Here is a 22,019-nt window from a genome sequence, read left to right as displayed (position 1 = left end):
AAAAAAAAAAAAAAGCATCCTGATAGATTGGAAGGTTGTCATTTTGAGCTGAAGACATGGATCAAAGTACACTTTGGAACGGTGATTAAATGGTGTGGGCTTTCTCTTCTCCACCCTGTGTTCCCTGAAAAAGAAAAAGAAAAAAAAAAAAAAAAACCTCTCTTTGAATTAGAATTTGTTCCTTTGATCTTACACTCTAGCATAGTGTCAGTTCCATAGTAGGAAATCTAAGGCCCAGGAGTGCCTTTGCAAAATGCCCACATTCAAGTGAACAGCTCAAGATGAAAAGTAAATTGTCATTTAATAACAAAAGCAGGTCTGTTTGCTGATGATGTCAGAGCTGTCCTGCAGGAAGCCTTGCCCAGGTAGCCCAGGGGAGGTACCCATCTTCCTTACAGGGAGAAAGAAGCCATGTATGACAGCGGTTAATGCCTGTGAAAGCGTTAAAGCTGTCTTATGCTATGGCCTCACCCCAGACAAGTAAGCAGAGAGTCAGGGAGGGCCAGCTAGTTGCTCTCTCCCAAAGCTCTCCTGCTGATTCTTATTTTCCCCACCTTGGGGAGGGAGGGAGGCAGACAAGTAGCAGGAACTTTGATCTTTGATCTTGTCAGCAATCAACTTGCAGTTTTTAGTGACTATCTCCATATCTTTTTCAATCTCTTTAAAGACAGCTTTATAGGCAGAAATTTTTAGTTTCCCCTTCCCCTCCCATAACCAGCCTTTTACTTAGTTTTTACAACTCCTTTCCTTCTCATCATTAATCAATCAATTGTAATTCTCTGGTTTCTGGCACTCTGCTGGGAAGCCAAATAAGGACTGTGGCTGAGGTGACGTCCATATTTACTTGGGTATATAAATGTTACAACTGACTCAAGGCTAAATCCTGTTTGTGTCTGGCTAGTGATAGAATTAGCACCTGAATAAATTATTCCTGCCTGGATTCTGAGAGGGAGGCAGAGAACACGGAAAGGAAGAAAGAACAGAGGAGCATGCGTACCTAATGCTTCAACTGCCCTGACATTACAGCCACAGGAAAGACGGGAACTTAACCAGAAAATCTCTGACTTTTGAGGACTTGCAAAAATTCTTAAAAGAAGAATTGCTTTGATTTTGAAGAATAATTTTTATATGATCACATTGAAAGGCATGAGGCTATAAAGTTGGCAAGTTTCTATTAAGACGAGTGTTTGTTACAGCTCCCCAAAATTTAGACTCATTAGCACAAAGTCTGACTCCTTTTCATGTAGAGCGTCTCTGGCTCTGTTTGGCTGTAGAAAGAAATAGCTAGTGATATTAAGCACTCATTAGATTCTGTTCATGGTGACTCATTTCCCTTCAAACCCTACAAGGTACTCACACTTCTACATTTTCTCCTCCAAGAAGAAGGGCGAAAGCCTAGTTCATTTAGGAAGATCACTCCCCTTACCACCTCCATTGGCGTTTCAGTATAGCTGTGCAGAAATAGTGTTTATAAAACAAGCACAAAGCATAACTGCAGTGAGATGATTACAGTCAGGCAGCCTCAGCATCTCCACTAAGACCACCCAAGATGTTTTATGCACAAAATGACCATCATATCTGGGGCATCAATTTTCCAAGAAAAACCAGATGTTTCCTGCCTCTGATCAGCTGCTTCCTAGAACACCAGCACCAACTCCTCCCTGCAGGGCGCTAGCAGCCATTCCTGTTCCTCCTGTTTCAAAACCTTCGAATTCTGGGTCCTAACTCCTAGCCCTGGGAATTAAGACACTTATTAAAAGGTATATTTCTAAATGCTTTTTCTATAGACTCTAAGTAAATCAGCCTAGAGTAGATCCCAAATGTACATTTTCCTAAGCAAAGGTTGAGCAAAGGTTTCCACATATATCTGATGCTAATAATACGCAAACACAATTAAAATTGAGCACAGCCTTTGAGACAAAGCTTCCTCTATTCCATTTACACAGTAGTTTCCCTCATGAAGGTGGAAGGTAATGATTTCCAACATTTCTTACCTTTTGCTAAAAGATAAAAGTCTGTGCTGGGCGGGTTAATTTCACTAACACTAACACAGCTTGGTCAATGCAATATCTTCGGGTCTGAAAAACCTTTCTTCCTCGAATCACCACTACTTTTCATGAACCATGGTCACCTCCAAATTTCTACAGAAAAAGAACAAAGCCAAAAGGAAATTTAGTATGCTGGCATATTGGGTGGGCCACCCAAACAACAGTGTTAGAAGTATCTTAGAGCTCTTCTAGAGTCTTCATTTTAGATGAGGAAACGAACTGGAAAGGCAGGATGCCTTACAGAGGAGCCTTCAGATAGCTCCTTTCCAGACTCTCTCCTTGGTGAGCTGCCTGCCGCTTTGACACCATGAAGCTCTGTCTATAATGGGTTGTGTTAAAGCAGCTGTAGTCCGTATGGTCTGAAGAGGTAACTGTATCACAACTGTGAAACGAGGCTCCAGAAAAGTCACTCCTAAGCACAAACGGGGCAGTTGTCCCAAAAGAGTAGAGGATAAGATGAGCTGTCTGAGATAAGGGGACACTCTTGATGTATAACAGAACTCTAGGTCCCACCTGTGACATTGTAAGGATGGCCATTTCCAGAGGAGATGTTCAAATAGCTATAAAGTTAAAGGGATCCAGGTTAGGAAAAAAATAATTAGTCCTGGAGGAAAACAGGGGTCTATTCTTGTATGCTGACCTGACAACTTGGCCAAAGTTATATAAAGTGAACTGGAAAACCAGTCTATAGAGAACAGTTGTGGCCTAACTTTCTGATGTGTGGTTTGATTCTTGGAAACACTCCCAACTCCTGATTTATAGTCATAGAGAATAATAAGATAGCACTAAATGTTGGAGAGTTTACAACTGACATACAGTTAATTAAAACTCAAGGCGGAAGTTAAAGCATGAAAGGACAGCTGGAGACAAGCACACATGAAAGCAGGTGTATACCATCATCAACATGTCTGAGTGTATGTGAATCACATCGGAAGTCTGATTCCTGTATCTCTGTGTTTATCGAGCCGACCTCTGAACATGCTAACATCCCTTCTAAGACCATGGCAGCTGTTTCTTGGATTTTACTTTGCACATCAGCATTTGTCTTGGTCAACCACAGTCACGCTGCAGGCTTGGGGCTCAGGATAGGATTTATCACCCTCTAACACATGGGGTGTTCAATGTTGTTCTGTGCACCGAGCAGCAGAGCAGCAACAGGGGGTGATTTGCGGAGACTCCAGTGCGTTCCATTTGGAAACCTAAGCTATGGCTTTCACAGTCAAGGTTAATGGGTTGGACTTGCATGCTTTTTTTAAAAATGTTTTTACAGAGCTCTTGAATCAAAAATAAAAGTAGACAAGAGACTCAGTGAATAACCCAGGTAAATAAAACCAATCAGACTCAAAGAGGCCCTGAACATGTTTTATTTATGTGGTTGATAACTTGTTAATTTTGATTAATAATTGTCAGGGACTCCAGAGAAAAGTATTTGAAATCAGAACCTGTTGTTACAAATTAGAGCATTCACACAATATTCACATAAACTGGCCACTGAAAAATAGCAATAGTAGAAATTGCCACAGACCCAGTATGCTCTCCAATCTAGCAAACCTTGGGTCATCGGAGCCCTGGATGCATGAGGTTTTGACTGTGCTATTTTCACCTATATAGGCAGAATATAGAGAATGCCGTCTTCAGAGATGGGATAGAACCCCCCAAACCCTTTGCAAGGAAAAGGAAGAGTGGTTTGTAATAGGCCCCTGCGTCAGAAGGGGGGTATCTCTTTTCCTCCAGAGACTGCCCCACCTCACTGGGTTGGCCATCTGTCATTGGCAACCACCCAACATCAGAACAAGACTCAGGGAATTCCCAGTAGTGGCCCTCCCCTAAGCTGCTTCCTCTTGGGCTCTTATTTTTGTTGTTGTTGTTGTTGTTGTTGTTTTGTTTAGTTTTAACTCTTTGTTCTACTGCACTGGCTGTCCTTGGAGAAAGAAAGCCACATAAAGTTTTTTAGGCGGCTTCAGTATCAGCAGCTCCAATAATTCTTAATAATGAAATGCGGAGGCCATTAGGATAGGTCTGGGTTTCTTTACTCATGCATCTCTGAGGCTCCTGGTTGGGCTGCTATGTATGATGGGGAATACAGAAGAGAGAGCAGATTCAAGAGGTGGATTTAACAGGCTGTCTGTCTATACCTTCACAGGCTTCTTTCCCTTGATACAGAAAACCTGCTCCAGAATTTCTGGGCTGAAGGATCTGAGTGATTGTAGCAAACTAAGAGAAAAGAGAGCTAGTTTTCCAGGGATGGGAAACACAGCATGAACTGGGAATAGACCCTGAAATCTTGCTGGCATAAATATTCTCTTCCACCCAGGACCCCATTCAAAATAAGATAATGATGTTAGCGATCCCAAAGTTACAAAAACGGAATAATTACATCTAGCTGTAAGACCAAAAAATGGTTAAATGAGAATAGACACAGAACCTGTGTGTGTGACATGGAATAAGTAGTATTTTTCTTCATCTCCTTAATTTTAGAAGATTAAAAAAAAACTGCCATCTATCACAGGCAGTGATCATAACCAGTGGCATGGGTACTCGGGGATGGCCAGATCCCCCTTAGAAAAATAGTGTGATATGCAGGTGCAGTAGGCTCTGGTCAAACTAAATAACCCTCGCCCCCCTCACAAAGCACAGGATCTGCAGGATGAGATAAACATGCACACTTTTCCCACACGAAGACACACAAAGAATGGGGGGAGCGGTATGAGTTGGGGTGTACATGCCTCGCATGGGTGTGGAGGTTGAGGACAGCTTTGGGGGGTTGATTTTTTTTATAAGTTTGAACATAGGATAAAAAGCTTGACAAGCTTACCCACTGAACCATCTCGCTAGCCCTGAAAAGAGCCTTGATGTCAGGAACACGCACAACCCAGAAATGGAGTACTTTTATGATTAGCAAGTGGAGCATCTCAATTTATAAACCAATCCACACTGCTCTGTTGTTATTACCTCTACAAAGTAACAGAAAGCTACCTAGCCTTCCAGAAAGTGTAAGCATCCTTTTCTATATTCTGTTCTATCTTCTGAACACCAGATCTGAAGAGGTGTCAACTCCCTCCATTCCAATGGAGAACTGTGACTCTAGGCAAATGTCAGCGATGATTACATTCTGATTCTTTTCAATTGCAGTATTGACTTGCAGCCTGACCTTTGGAGCTCTCTCCTGACATCTTAGCTCTGTCATCTGTAAGCAATAGCTGCTGATACAGCACTTCACAAATACCCTCCTGCAACCATTTTCAACACATAGTGACCTAGAACTCTTTTGGCATTCTGGCAACATAGATTATTGGGCCCCAGGGATTATGACCAAGAACAGCTGGATAGAGTCTTGTAATAGTCAGTCTTTTGAAAGTCCCCACTGGATATAGCTATAACTTGGGCTGTAAATAGTCTTGAAAAGGAAAACCTGCCATGCAAGCCCAGTAGACAAAAAGCTATAGTATCTGTGGATAAAAAAAACTTAGCTTACATGACTTTCTCCGTCAGTGATGCAGGCAGCACTAAGCCCTGAGCTCCTGAGATCTGTGTTCTGTTCCTTTGACCATAAGACTGACTCAAAAGAGACAGAGAAGTCTACTGTGGGCTTGAGTCTAGTGTACACAATAGAAGCTCCTTGTACCTCATGACTCTATTTTGAAAGGTTAACTCAGTGTCATGGTCTGTTTCTTCTCTCTGCAGACACATTTGCCAGCAAAGTAGCAGCTACCCAGGACCAGTATGCAGATGCGTCTATAGGCAATGTCACTGGAAGCAATGCTGTGAATGTCTTCCTGGGAATCGGCGTGGCCTGGTCCATTGCTGCCATCTACCATGCGGCCAACGGGGAACAGTTCAAAGTGTCCCCCGGCACGCTAGCTTTCTCTGTCACTCTCTTCACTATTTTTGCTTTCATCAACGTGGGGGTGCTGCTGTATCGGCGGAGGCCAGAAATAGGAGGTGAGCTGGGAGGGCCCCGGACTGCCAAGCTCCTCACATCTTCCCTGTTTGTGCTCCTGTGGCTCTTGTACATTTTCTTCTCCTCCCTGGAAGCCTACTGCCACATAAAGGGCTTCTAAAGGAACAATCAGATATAGTAAATTTATATATATATATGTATACATATATATATACATAAAAATTATGTATAATGAACAGAGGAAACTGACATTTGTCATGTTCACTTAAACTGCTGATGGAATCCAGCTTCAAGAACATCCGTACTAGGCCGGAAGTCAGAAACCATCATCTCCCATTCCCGGGCATCATCAAGTTGAACAAGGCATGGAGGCAGGGTCATCTTGCAGCTCGTCCTAGAAGAGCTATACTCTCTCCGAGTTCTTAAATGGTTAAGGCTTCTATTTGTTTTCTTGTTTTATTTTGTTTTGTTTTGTTTTGTTTTGTTTCCAGTGGTGGGGGGAGAGGGAGGGATGTGGGTGGCTGATGTTTGGCTTTCGGTTTTGGTTTTGGTTTTGCTTTGTTTTGTTTGGAGGGCCAAGATCTTCTCCTTATAGAAAGTAGTGATCCACCCAAAGGGGAGTGGATTTTGGATGAATATTAGAATCATTAAGATTCGCTCCTCACCTCCTCCGAACACTTTAAACATTACTTGGATTAAGGAAGGAGCTGGGCGTGGAAGAAGAAAAAAACCACATCTTCACTACATTACCAAATTGTATGCTTATCTCCGGAATGTGAACAGTGGTGAACTGCCTCCAGAGAGAAGCATGGGAGCTGAAAAGGAGCCAGGAAAAGCAATGGTTCTAGACATAGTTTAAGGATACGGTGTCTGGCACTCTTGTTCAACAGGTACAGGGATAATGTGCCTAGATTCCCAGGAACTCATAGAACCCTTCATCCCTTATTTCTAGCTCTGAACTGTGATTAGCAAGACCCTTACTCCTTCCAGCCCAGCCTGTTCCCCGGGTTTTCCATCCCAGACCTCCTCCTGCCCTCCACCCAGCCCCTGCAAGGAGGAAAATTAACCCCACCCCCAAAGCCCTACCATTTCAGTCATCACGTGTGTCCAGGTCCCATGTTGCTCTTGCCTGGGATTTTCCATCCGTTTTATTTTCAGTGGCATCCATGGCTTGCACAATCCTGTTCCAGTCATGACTGAACATTTGCCCCTCCTTCATGTGCCTGTTAGGGACTGTTGTCGTGATCCCCATTACACAGTGCATGGACGAAAAACAAATAAAACAAAGCGTATCTGTATATAGTAGAGTATAGCAAATACTGTCCTCCCATTCAGCGATGTTGATTGGACATTGAAGACATAAGTGAGTTTTCTTTTCACCTGAGTTGTTCCTTTTGAGTTGTGATTGAGTTTGGATATTAATAGGGATAAAAGAAGAAAATGGCTTATTGTTCATGAATCTTGCACGCTCATTACTAAGAAGCAATAATTGTCGTGTGAAAAGATATTAAAGTTGAGAGGATAGCAGGCAAACTACAAAGATGTCTATGAAATAATAGCCATGTAGAGCACATCAGAGGTCTCTAAGAATCACCCATTAATTCAGGTAGACTGAGAAGAAAGGCTGGGAGACCAGTGGATACTTTGGATGTGCCTGGATTTTTACAGCCACCATTTCCACACCACCCCTCCCCCAACATATTTATTGCACATCTGCTCTGTCTGGCACAGATGATAGATAGTGCTAGTTGATTTTATTAATGGAGAAGGCTGTTTTGAGCCCTGTTTTGTTCACCTTTCAGTTCAGATAGCAACTCCTGAGTGGAAGTCTGAGTGACCAGTGGGACTTTAGAGGTCCACTGGGTATGACTAAGAGGACGTTACTCAAAGAGACTGGGAGTAACCATTGCAAGGAATGACTCTTTCCATTCAAAATACCAAAGAGCAGAGATAAACCCAACATTCCAAAAGCTGTGATTCTACTGATGGGAAATGGGACGGCTTGGCCCATCTCTCAGACACTTCTCTGAGCCTTTCTGGCCCTCTGCGTTGACTCCAGATACTTAAGAGATAAATGTAGCTGAGAACTCCTTTCCCTCCTTCCACTCAGTGATCATAACCATTCATTGTTTAACCAACATGTAGTGACTGAGTGAATAGAAACTTGTTGCCCGTTCAGTAGGCCAGGTAATACTACAACCTGGGAGCAGAACAGTGACCAAGACAGCCCAAATTCCTGCTCCCAAGGGGAATGTAGTGAGTGGGATTCCTCCTCAGAGAGTGAGAGTTGACACTGAGACAGTTTTGATCTTGGAAGAGAAAAGGAATTATGACTTTTAACCTAGGCACATTAAAATTGCACAACAAAGGCAGTTGACCAAATGCTCATGTTTTGTTTTTCCTAAAAGAATGTAATTTTTAGCTCTGGAAAAGTACTCTTTATAGCCTTGGCCAACTCGCAGGTATTTTTATCTTCCTAATTTAGGCCAAGCAGGACACTATGGTGGTGACCAATATCACTGAGAAGAGCTAATTAGCCGGTGTTTAGTCTCTGTGGCAATGGTACCTTTCCATCACAACACTCCACAGGCCACCAACAGTGGTGACAGTGGGGACTCCTCAGGGGAGCCCTCTAAGCCATCCTGTTTTGATTTTTTTTTTAATCTTAATTTTAGATTTTAAAAGTGGAAAGCTAGCCTAGACATACCCAGTAAATCTAGTCAAAGGATATATGTGGTTAAAAACCTTAGAAAGATTTTGCACTGGTTTTTGTTTAGTTCTGTTTTTTTGTTTTGTTTTTAAGCCATCTTCGGAATGTCAATAATTCTGTAGTGAATTTCACAGAGAACTTCCCAAGAACGTCTTGCTGTTGGTCAGTTTCAAGTTCAAGCTTTTTGGTGTGTTTGCCTTTTCAGTCTTCATGCTGTAGGGAAAATCTGATCTGGATCTTCAGGGTTCTTAATTATTATGTGTAAATGATTTCATTTGATTTGTTTGATTATTTTTATTTTGTGTGTATTGTGCACGGCTTTAGGGGGACAGGCACACTCGGTGCTGTTCCTGACAATTGGTACACATTATTGACACAGAAAACAAAAACAAAAATCAATAAAGTTTCTAACTGTTTGTGATTTCATCACCAGTGGCACAGCATGTTCTGTACTGTGGAATGTCCCCTCTCCTCACTGTCACCTACTTCATTTTCAGTTGTTTGTTTTCATGCTCTGAAGAAATAAAGACCAAAAAGGTATCCTTGTGCAATCTATATCCTTATCCATGGGAAAGGAGACAGCCACAATCCAAACCCATACACATGTCAGCCCTTAGCTCATGCTGTGCTTAAATGGCCCACGAGCAGCACGTGGAGTCGGAATGTTTGTCTGTTGTGTGATGCTGTGATAAGCATTGGGTGTACCTTCTTTTCACCATTTTTCCACCTTTTAATTTAACTCTATCTTCTTGCTTCCTGAACCCAAGCACATGAACTCACAGGCTATTACTTGTTAAACAACTTTCATCACACAGCGCATCATAGTAAATCATGCCACCCATTGCACTGGTTTTTTTTTCGAAGTATAGTTACTTCCCAAGGGACAAACAAATTGTTCACTTAGTATCATATATTGTATTTCTTCTTATTCCTAGAACAACTTCTTTATGTTGATAACTTCTGATTCTATGAATTGTATAAGTCACTGATTTTCATATCTCATGCAATCAAAAGTACACAGAAAGAGGTGACACCAGACATAGAATAAGAATTGTGGGGAGGAATGCCCTCTTGCTCTGGTAGAATCTGGACACTGGGTACATGCAAATCACTCTTGGTTCATCTGAGCATCTTAAAGTTTCCCATAGGCCCTTTCATCACAGCATCATGTTGGCATGTGTGGCACACTTTCAAGGGAAAAAAAATGAGGGACAACTCAAACACTCTTCTTGAATCAAAGAATTGACATGTGTCCTGAATATTGATCTTTAATTTCATATAAAATTGGCAGGCTGAATTTGCTTCTTGAATAAGAACCAAACTGAGTATTATAGTGAGGATCCTTGACCACTTAGTAGACCTCAGCAAAATTCTTGACTGATTGATTCTCAAGTGATAGGAGCAAACATTAATTTGTTGATGGATTCTGATTCGATCCGTCCAACCATGAAGATTTCAGAGAACCTTCCTTGCTATAGTATAATATATATAGTTTGTGAAATTTTGGTTGTCATTGTCTTTCAAATATTAGATTAACATACAATTATACTGTTCAGAACAAGCCTGCAGAGATGGATAGGTGGCTTGCAACTGATGAGGGACCCCTTCGCAGGAAGTGATCTCAAAGCAAATAGAAACGTGTTGTTTCTACTGTCATTTGTAACCAGGCATCCTCCACTAGAAACTCTATGCTCACACATTCCTGGTTTTAATCTAAAAAAATAAATAAATAAAGTGAGAGGATCTAGCTTGCTCATACATCTGAGAGCTTTATAGAAAAGATGAGAGAATTTTCTCTGGGAGATGATGAAACTCCTCTTTTCTAAAGCAGATCAGCTTCATTAAGACTTCTTTCAGTTTTTCTGAGTTCAAAATGTGGAATCTCTCTTGATTTTGATTTTCCTTTTCTGATGTTTGGCAACTATAACCATAACAAGCCCTAGTTGTACTTTCATGACTTTAGGAACATTGAGCCATTTCACCATTGACAATATACAATCCATTCTAACTTACAAGTAGCATCCAACAGTCCTTACAATAATCATGTCTGTTGGCCAAGACATTCTAAGCATGTGACTATTGGTTGAGGAATTAGTGTCATGACACATAGAAGAAACCTGCAAAATCACATTTATTATACTGGGGATATGTGTTCTTGTGGATAGATTTGGAATGTGTGCTTGTGCCTCCCTACAGATTTTGTTTTATAACTGATTAGGGATTTAGCTATTCTTTTCAAACACTATTATTGTTGTAACTATTATTGTCAAACATTCTAGCGTATTTCAAAGGTTTGGGTTGAATACTGCTGATGGTACTTTATCTCCAGGGATACCCTGGGAAAGAAACACATGTGAAATAGTTAGGTGTTTCATTTTTAATATTTAACCATGGGTAACAATCTCCCAAAGCAGAGAATGTCCTTCCTGCAGAAGGGCAAAGCACTGAGGCGTAGAACTCCCAAGAGAGACAGAATGTGCTTTCACTTTCCAGTCCGCAGGAAATGGTAAGTACCCAGCTTGCTGTTCGCAGCCTGCCAAGGTGTCCAAAGAGATGCACTCAGAGAACCTCTGGATTTTCAGTGTCATCGAAGGGTCTCTGATTTCATTGCCTCAAGGGGCATTTAAGGAGATGGGTTTGTAAATCACTATTTTTGATATACTCACTCTGAGGAAAGACCATCACTTCTTAGTGTGTCCTTTCCTTTCCCTGTGGCCCAACCTTGTCATTCTTTTCATTGGCTACCCTTGGTCCATCCAGTAGACTTCGTGATGTGCCTGGTATTGCCTCTCAGCAATAGGGGAAAGCTCACTCTGTAAGGAATTGCTTGGGAATTTTTCTTGTAGAAGCAAACTTGTCATAGAAAAATCAAATATGTTGACATTGCAGAGACATTAGAGACCCTTGTGTTATCGCTACAAATAGAGACAGACTTTAGAATAGTGTCATCTCCACAAATGCCTGAGGTATATGCTACCCTAGAGTTTTGTGCCACCTTATGGATTTTATCTCTCTTGAGGTCATATTTATCTTGTCCCCGTGTCCAATCTCTAGCCTGTTCCATCAATATGTGTAGGTACAGAGCGGAAAAGAAAAAAAAAATATATATATATCCCCAAGCCCCATAAGGGTGTCTCTAAAGCTGTCATATGTAAAACAGAATAATGCATATGACTCTACTAGATACTGTGTTTCGGGTATGGAATGGATAGGAAAATTCACATTAGTGACCAAATAAACCAAGAAAGAAATTAGCAAACTTCAGAGTTGCTGGATCAGTTTTGATAGTTAATTCACAAAGCCAGATCCTAGTAGTCAGTGTGGTACATAATTTCAGGTATGCTCAGCCAAATCTAAAACTGTATTGGAGGAAGCGAAAGCTGGTTTATTGGGATGGTTGATGGTTGCATAGCCCTCTCTGCTGGGACTCCTTGCAAGTGAGCTTGTAATTTACAGAACTTTTTCTTGGACTCCCTTGAAGACACATAATAGAGGAGCTCAAATCTGCAAGGAGATCTTTTCTAAAAGTGTGATTCTTGATTTGTAATGCTCCAGCCTCTATTATCAAGAACATAATCCTGAGTTTTCTTTCCAAGTGGGAGGATTACTCTTATTATTAATGTATTAAATTAAACCAAATATGTAACTGCTTCACAAAATATTTTACCTAAGAAATAAACTAGATGGTATAAATATCCATGATAAAAACCATACCATCTTAATAGTTGCTTTTGTGAAAAAATTATACTCTTTGTGAATCTTTCTCTACATTTCTAAATCCACTTTAGCAAACATTATACTTGAAAAATATCCCAAAGAAAAATCTTGGGAGCTTTTTATACTGTATTGCAATAATACAGAGAGAAGAAAGTTGTATGGTTATGATAATGATGTGAATGAGAATTATCTACACTGTTGACAAGATTATATTTTTAAAGGAAATAGTTTGGCACAAAGAAAATGTGTTAAGTGGGATTTCATCATGTATTGCCCTTGTTTATGAAAGTTTCTGAAAGTCATTACCTTTAACAAAGATGCCCATTTTCCTGAGACAACTGTATAATTTAATCTCATTCTCAGGTTTGACATGAAAATCAAAGCTGGGCATATATAGTTTTGGCTTGGACAACCAAAGAAAAATGTGTTTTGGCATACTTTCCACGCCATTGAATTATTTTAAAGAATACATTAGGTCTGTGCAGATGTCTCATAAAATACTTTTTAAAATTTCCTTCCACTCTTAAAAGTAAATTTTAAATTACTCAACTTGATAACTTAATACTTTTCCATTTCAAAGGACAACTCCATTTTTATATTGTTACTAATATTTTAGGACTAATTTATAATTTGAATCAATACATAGGAGGGGGTATTAGACTGGAGTCTAGTCCCATAACCACATGGTGCAGACAGATCTATCAGTGACTAAGTGGTTTTAGATGAACCAGCCTTAGACAATATAGCAATGTGAATACGGTTTTTAGTCTTTTTTTCTGTCAAAGGTTTGCATTTTAAGCAGTGTAATAACAACTTTAGAAAAGTTGGATTACCAGTTGCAAGATTCTTTTTCTTGGAATTATTTCATTGTTTCAACGTACTTGTTCTCCTCTACCTTATTTCTCCCATACCATAGGGATATGTATATTAAAAACAAAAATACATTTTACATGTTGAATAACCTAAATTGTATTCTGCATAGTACCCAAAAATTCATGTCAAGTTAATTTTCTCTCATAAATGAAACAAAGTACAGAGAAGGAGTCTTATTCTTCAGGTAAATGTACACAGTTGTTTGAGAATTGTTTGGAAAACTGGCATCCTTCCCAAAATAGAAGCAAATATCTTAAAGAAAGAAATTCATGACTATTCCTTTTGTTTGCTTAACAAGTGTTTTAGACAGGAAGTCATTAGGGTTAATTTGATTCCTTCTGCTGCCTTTGATTGTGAGCGTTGAGAACAGTTCTGGGGGGTGGGGGGAAATAAGCTGGTCAAGGTCAACTTCTGGAAGTTAATAGAATGAGATTTTGTATTTTCCCTTGAGAGATGGTACCAAGCAGGCAAGCAACCATGTACCTACCAGTTAACATTTTCTAGAAATGTAGTTTGGCATGTTGGGAGAAAAGGAGGGAGGGAGTCCTCACCCAATCTGTCGGCTGATATCTCATCACCCAACACTCAGCCTGTGGATCTTTCACGAGTTCTAGTTAAGGTCAGACATTCCCAAAAGAGCCAGTCTCCATCTTGCCTATGTGTTGATTGTCTTGTCTCTGACATTTCTTCTCCAAAATCCTACTAACAAGCAAACTAGCCTGGCCAGCCAGTTGCCTATGATACTTCTCAGTGCTCTCAGAAGGAGGGATGTAGTTGAACAGGTGCAAAGCCTTTGGAATTCATTTATAATTGCTATCATTGGATTCTCAGAATCGTTTGTCTTTGAAGTTTCTGTCCCAAGCTCTGAGAACAGGGTTTCTGCTGTCATCAGCATCTTATAGGAACTTTGACAATCCAATGGTTGCATCATTAGTAAAATGAAAATAAAATTGCTTTATTACTACTCAGGATTCACTCATCGGTGTTCAGAGCTTCCACTAACCAACATCGCAGGATTGACAAAGGATCAGAAATAAGCCAGAGAGGCATAAAATTGCCTCATCATTATTGAAGTTCTTTCTACTGACTACTACTACTACTACTAACTACTAACTACTAACTACTACTAATTACTAAGTAACTGCTATTAACTACTGACCTTCATCCAGGATCACTCACTGACTTTCCATTCTGTTCAGACTTTAAGTCAAGCCAGTAGAAAAGTTTCAAAATCAGAATTTTATAAACTTCAAGCATTTATTTTATTAAAATGTTCTGTTAATTATCATAAAGTAATGATGACTTAAGAAACCTAACACTGGCCCTAGATTTAATAAGATTCCAATTACAGTCTTCTAATTAAATTAACCTTTCATTTTGGTCTAAGGATATTTTATTAATGTGAGACTCTTTAATGGGGTCATTCTGAAACTGATCAAAGAACTTCCCTTTAAGAATGGTTGTCTTAACTTCTCATTCTCTATTTCACCATCAAGATGAATGGATTCAGGCTCAATGAGCACATCACAATCTTCTATGAGCCAATCTCTATGTGAGGCAGATACCTGGTTTGTTAGCTAACATTTCACGTTGTGGAATTGGCATCATTTACCTCATCACTACTACTAACTACTAACTAACTGCCACTAACTACTAACACTGAATGTTCTGGACTTGGAGGCACTGGCTGGTCTCTGAGCTAAAACTTCAGAGCCCTCATCAACTGACAGCACCTAGAGAAGGGGACCACAGCTTCTCTCTTTGAGCACACAGTGCTCTCTCCATTTGAATGTCTAGTTGTCATCAGAGAGGAGACTCAAAGGCTTTCTCTTTTGGAAGGGTAGATCTTTTGGCTTCAGAAGATCATGGATCTTCAGATTGCTCTGGATTTAAATCTTCACATTGCTATATGAGAGATGATACATACCTTCATGTCTTTTGGGGTTTTTTGTTTTGTTTTGTTTTGTTTTGTTTTGTTTTTTGTTTTTCTGAAACACACCGAGCCCCCATGATGGGGCTTCTTATTTCCTTCTGCTTGTAGGCATGAGCTGAAGAAGCTGCATGTGGCCAAGCAGTTGTTCCTCGTCATATTTCATTATCAGAACAAATGTCAAAGCAATCAAGCCACATGCATGCGGGAGGAACTAAAAATTTATTTTTTTAAAAGTAATCACTTGTACACCACTGAGGGTGGGACTCTTTTCCCTGAAGAGAGAGAGTAGAAAATTTCCCCCAGATGAAAAGCATTCAAAAGATAGAAAGGATTTCAACTCAATGACCTTGTTAAGGCCACAACTATTCTTCTTCCAAGGATGACCTTTCAAATTCACTTTTGTTTTCTCATTTCTTAAGCTTACCATCAGATAGGAGAAAGAGATTGTCAGTACTGTTTTCTACTCAACTATATGAAATATAAACAAGCTATACAGTGGCCAGCCCCTCCCCACACCCAGTTTATTTAAAGTTACAGGTATTGTAAAGGAGAACGGAAGCAGGAAGCCAATTGCTACAGACTCAATTGTCTTTTAAAGAGCCTCCTTGTTATAGAGAAATGACTATCCCAAAAGATGTCACAAAAATACTTCTTAAATCGTACCTGGAGCAAATACCAGAATGGCCTTGGCCAAAATGCTTCATTACTGATCTGAAATTGCACATAAAACACAGAACAGACACACTTTTTCACAAGGAAAGGAAGATAAAAACCAGACAAACAAACAAAAAAACAAAAAAACAGAAACAAATAAACAAAGAAAAAACAAACGGAGCTCCGCTTATGAAAACAAAGAATATTTCTGTGGCATGAATGTAACCTTTCGCTCGAAAGAATCCCAATTGGAATGTCTTAAGAAATGACAAAACTATTTCAACATAGTGGGAAGAATGCATCCAGCTCTGTTAGTCCTGAGCCACAGAGCCAAATTTGTGAGAGGCAAAAGGGGAAGCAAACATCACTGGCATGTCGCAACAGATAAAGCGGCTTTGTGAGAGAAATCATTTAAACAGATAATATTTTTCTTATGCTATAACAATTCTATGGTTGATTCTCGTGGACAAAAACAAAAACAAAACTCTTTCTTTTCTCATGATTTATTTCCATCTAGAGCTGGCTATGGAGCTGCAGTAGAAGCATCTAATTTTGACACTGCAATGATTTCTTTGTGTCGAATCTGATCGCTCATTCAGATTTCCTTAGGAAATAGTAAATTGGAACCAAAAAATTGGGTTTTGTCTTCTTTAAAAACAAATAGGTACCGTAAGCATTTTCTGCTGACGACTGCCTTAAGCATTCTTAGTTGTGCTGTCAATCAAAGGCAGGTCTTTGCTTGAAGACTTGAGAACTTGATTTTTTTCCTGAGCAAGCTCAGCCTTCTTCCCATGCAGGCAACATCCCATCCACATAAATTCATGTCATTCCTCCTCAACTCCCTGCCACAGCCCCAGCCTGACCCACCTCTTAAGCTAACCCACCTCTTCCAGCCAAGCAAATTACAACCTTTAACGATGTGTGCTCACAGCTTGTCCACCTGAATACCCCAGAAAGTCTCTGAAAACCTCCCCTCTCTTCAGCCTTTTCCAGAAGCCCTTGGGATTCAAAAACATCAACAACTCATTTGTTTGTGCTCAGCCAAGAAACTGTGAACAAATTGAGTCACCGTGTTAATTACCCTGAGGTGATAAGGTGACTGTCACAGAAGTGGCTGGCAGAAGAGAATTGCAAGGCTATTACTAAAATAATGTTCTATGAAGAAAGAGTGTACAGTCTTCTAGAAACGGATTTTCAGGGTGCCATGCTTAATAACATAGAAAATTATATAGGAAGGCCAAACATAAAACATGGTTTAGAATTATATTATATGGACACGATTATTATATATGCTGACATGTCCTTAACTTTCTAAACCTAGGAACCATCTATAATTAAACTAATACCAATAGAATCTAGTTCTTCCTACTTTATGAGTTTCTAAGGAGAAAATTCAATATTGATCTTCCCATCCCACATGGAAAGGCTTTGCTGGAGGAATGCAATTAGGGTGACATGGGTAACTATATATAGTGTTGTTTTAGAATAAGCAACTTCAGTGATTCTTTAGTCTGTGGCCAAGCAGCATCAGTAATGAGTAGGAAAGCTGTGAAATATGCAAATTATCTGCTCTCCTCTGAGAAACCCCCAGCCCTCTATAAATCAGAGATGCCAGGAGTAGGCTCCTCACTGTGGGTTTTAACAATCTCTTTGGGTTGTTTTAGTTCATGCTGCAATTCAAAACCATTGATCCAGTCAGCGGTTTGCATGGCTTCTTAGAATGATCAGTGTCACCCCATATTTAACTCTCCTCTCTCCAGAATGAAGCTTATAGGATTAAATGGAAGCTGGCCTGTCAGTACCATAGACTAATACATGTGGGTTTAGAAGTTCAGATTTAGAATTCCATTTGAAGGAAAACTAACCTCACATCTGGTTTGTTGTTGTTGTTGTTGTGTTGTTGTGTTGTTTTTGTGGTTTTGTTTTAATGGGACTTCAAGAAGATTCTCTTCCTTGAGTCTTTCTAGATCTTTTAAAATATAACTGTTCATGTACTTTACCTGACCATCCCAGGGACCAGAAAACAGTCTAGGAAACCTTTCTCACTGTTGAATAATTAGCTCTGGCTGTTATCCTTAATGGCCAACAATTCTGCAGCAGTCCTGAGTCCTGCTGAATGAGTTTCTTCTGGAGGAGTGGGTGTGTATGGAGAGGCAGTGACTGCTGGTCAGTTTGGGAAACTGGTTCAAAGTAAACAACAGTGCTTATAAAGTTTGGGAACATCAAGTGGCATAGTGGTCACTCTAGGTCTCCTAGGATCAACCTTCAAGGCTCTCTTGGTGGCACTGGGGCAAAGCCAGAGTGGTGAATATTCAGGTCACTTATTTGATAAGAACACCTTAGAAGACAGGTTAAGATAGGGAGTTATCTGAGAATGTATGCCCATGTGTCTGTCTGTCCTCTGGATGCTAACCTGACATCCTGAAGTACTTAAAATATCAACCTGTGTTTGTCCTTCCTTTCAATCATGAAAAGCAGTTCAAGAATCTGTGTGCTTCTGTTGGTGGTGGTCAAAGCTTGGGCGCTGCTTGTCCATTTGCTCCGGCTGGGGGTGCCTTCCCATCGATACCTTCCCTCTTGTCCTACTCCTGTTAAACACACCTGACCACTTGCAGCTCCAGCCCAAGCACAGCCCATTTATCTCACTCCTCCTCATCACCCGCAACTCCACGTACATATTCTTTTACTCAAAATCAGAGCCCTTCTGAGAGATCATATCAGCATAGCAGGCCATTGCAGTGATGGGATGTAATATTTGCAGCAGAAAGGCTTACGTCAGGTTCCATGCAATTGACTCAAATCCATCACTAAGATTCCAAGCCTTAATATCCTCTCTGACCTTTGAAATGTCACCTTGGAAGCGTCCATGGGGGAAACTGCCAATGTAAGCTTGCTGTCCATCTCTCCTCGGTCCACAGTCCATGCACTGTGCTATTTGCTCCGGTCATGAAGCCTTGAAATAAGCCTGGATTTGAATTGCAAAGAGCAGATAAACAGGTCCATAATAAACGACCCTTACTATGTAGCATAACAAAAAGCCCTGGACACTAGAAAGTGACAGATGATGGTTTTAATACCATAAACAAATTTTCCTGTCAGTAATCTGTAGTGATAGAAACAGGTTAGTGATACAACACATCTCTTTCTCAAAAGCCATAATCACCATTGTTGAAACAAACAACTGTTATTCTAACGGAACTTCCTGGGGTTCCTTTGGGAATTTTGTATGTGTACAATGCTCATATCAAGGAAGACATTCATGGCTTTCTAGACAAGAGCCAGACGCCCCCCCCCCCACACACACACAAAAGAAAGATGGCTGTTGTATATATGCACAAAACACAGCTCGTTCCATGAGGCAGACAAGATGAGAAAGGTTAGAAAGGTTAGAAACAAATCCACAATTGTCACATGCTTCTGGTGGCTCCTGGTGGCAAATATTCCCTACTAACCCAGTAGGTGACTTAAGGGTAAACTGAATTCATCCTGAACCATTGCAATGGGCAATCCCTATAGAAAAGGCCATCACATCCTTGTGCCTAAAACCTTCTTTACAAAAGAAATGAGCACAACACACACACACACACACACACACACACACACACACACACACACACCCAACCCCTTGCTTCGCAGGGCTAAAAAGTAAAGAACAGAACTTGTACAGGAGTTGTGCTCAGAGTGTAAGGGATCTATCACGAGGGAGCTTCAAAGACAAAGAGGTGGGAAAGACAGACAAAATTGGACACGATCATAGTACAGGTGATATAAGCAGTCCTCAGTCCTCCAGCTCAGCCTGGAGACTGCTCGTGTGTCTAAGACTGTATGTTCAATAACGTCATCATACTTGGAATGCCTTGAGCAGTAGTTTGGTCATGATCTACATGGAAGATTAACTGAGTCTTTCAGTTTCGAATCTCTCAGGCCAACCAACATAATCTATGGCTATTTTCAGTGTGAAACACATGCAAACATGTGCATGGACTATGTTTGTGATTCTGTGGAGAAACAAAATGTTTAACAATCAGAGACTTTCCAGTGTTTCCGAGTTTTGCAGGAAGCAAAAGTCAGCATGGCCATGATTGCTAACGGTACTAGAGTTACAATCATCAGAAGTGCTGTTGGAACTGCTGTGTAAGACACCCTCTGTAGCACCAGTGTATCAATACTATTTGAATTGAACTGTCGATCTGTGCTCCTTAAATATTTTTTTTTCTATCTGTGGTGGTCTACTGTTATCCTGCAATAGTGATCATGTGACCAGGAAAGGAAGTAGCCTCATTGAAATGTTAGAAGTAGAGGAAGTTATTTATGGTCTTCTGCCAAAGAAAAGTGTTTAATGATCTGTAAAATGTAGATTAACTTCTTATATTATGAATGTGATTGTAAGAAATGCTCACTTCATCATCTATCCTTTGAAAATGAATCTTGTGTTTCTAATGATCAAGGGAAATATTTTTAGCTGATGTAATACACAGAAGTGTTAGAAAAAGAAAGCTAGATCCGAATTTGAAAACTCAGTGGCACAGCCTTTCCCTCAAATTCTTGCATCATGCTAAGACCTTAAACACACCAACATTAATAACAGCTCCAATCACATAGAGAAAAGGCGTCGAAACATTTCTGTTCATGAACGTTGAGTCGACGGAAATTACTGTCTAATTTCCTCGCCCATCTGCCACATACGTGTGGACTCAAAGGTCTACCAATGTTGCACAGAAAGTTAACAGGCTGTGTACGCCAATTTCATCTGTGCAGTGAGCAAGAACTAGCCATTAAACTATATATTTAAACGTTTTGTAAATAAACTTTTGATTACTACAGTTTTGTTCAAACTGCTGTCTTTTAAAATAATTAGACTTGATTTGAATTTTTTTAAATAATCTGTTATATTAGATGTTGCGTTATTGACTGTGATTCAATGTACACTCAGCCATATTCCTGTGGGAAATATCAGTCCTATTGACTTTCTTGGCATGAGCCAGAAGCTCTTAGTTTCTCTAAGGACTCTTAAGTATAAAGACAAAAAAAAAATCAAAATGAAATGCTAGTGAAATAAGAAACCTATTGTACAAAATGTATTTTTAAAAATCTTAAGATTCATGTGATTTACACTGCCTGTTAATCTAGTCTCTCTGTGAAATAACCACAGCATATTTGTTAAGATGGAAACACCAAATATTTACGATCTTTGTATAGCACCTTGTTATAATATGTGACTTCAAATGGTAAACATGTCTATTGTGACCATGTGAGCCCACAGAAGAATAAGTTCCTGCTGTTATGTAAAATCCAGCTCTCAGAATTCAGATTCCCTGCAGCTGCTGTACCACCAATAAACAAAAATTAATTGTGAAAAAAATAATTTTTAAGTTTATGATCACTGTGCATTTTGTTAATGAATTCAGAGAATTTTATTTTTACCAGAAATTCTCTCAGCCAGTAAATACAACTGCTGATTTCAACCATACTATCATTTCTGTGGTTTCTCTATTCTTGATACAACTACCAAAAAATTGGAAGCTTGGTGCAAAGTATATCCTAACAAAGATACAATCAATGACTTTTCCTGCATGCTGCCTGAGATAATATTGTAATTTGAGATGTCTTATCAAAAAATTATCTCATAGCCCAAACTGTAACCGGCAATATTTCTTATGTGTATAACTGATGGTATGTCAATACCTAAAGCAATGTCTGTCGTACATGTATGTTATATGTACTGTTTAATCATGTTAAACTGTAATCTGTGAGACTGTCATTGCCTGAACTAGTCGACTGTGTAACAAATCGTTGTGTTCTCTGTTTTCCTAACCTCACCGTGTTTCCTAACACTGAAATATAAATGTTTGTAAATTACTCATTCATTTTCTATCAGCTTTCATGTACTTTCCTGTGTGGTTCCATTAACCAACATAAACAAAGATCAAAGTATTCATTGTTTTGAGTCCAGGGACATTTTATTTAACATCTATTATGTATCTCCTGGATTCTTTACCAAATATTAGAAAAATTATTAGTAACCAGAGATATCACCAATCCATGTCTAAGGACTTCCCTTCTCTCCCTAAACCATGAATTTCAATTATTTTCATTTCTGTGAAAACCATGGACTTAAATTATTTTTATTTCTCCCATAACAAAGTTCAAAATTGTCTGCAAATGGGTCTTACCTGAAAATGT

At 39.7% G+C, this 22,019-nt stretch overlaps 1 protein-coding gene across 17 annotated transcripts in view; it reads left to right on the top strand.

The window, feature by feature from the left end:
• The window catches only part of Slc8a1 (solute carrier family 8 (sodium/calcium exchanger), member 1), a 365,283-nt gene extending 343,588 nt beyond the window's left edge, over positions 1 to 21,695 (top strand). For 16 of the 17 annotated variants that reach the window (NR_104580.1, NM_001112798.2, NM_011406.3 and 13 more), the window contains one exon: positions 5,733 to 21,695. Coding sequence is in view for 16 of the 17 variants with exons in the window: in NM_001112798.2 (NP_001106269.1) it covers positions 5,733 to 6,109 (377 nt within the window). In the remaining variant the exon portion in view is untranslated. The remainder of the gene's footprint in view (positions 1 to 5,732) is intronic. The other variant, NM_001286684.1, reaches the window with a different exon arrangement.
• The last annotated feature ends 324 nt before the right edge of the window (positions 21,696 to 22,019 follow it).

Source organism: Mus musculus, chromosome 17, assembly GCF_000001635.26.
Source record: "Mus musculus strain C57BL/6J chromosome 17, GRCm38.p6 C57BL/6J".
NCBI lineage: Eukaryota > Metazoa > Chordata > Mammalia > Rodentia > Muridae > Mus > Mus musculus.
The sequence above is the reverse complement of the archived record's forward strand: the minus strand, read 5'-3'. Positions and strand labels throughout refer to the sequence as shown.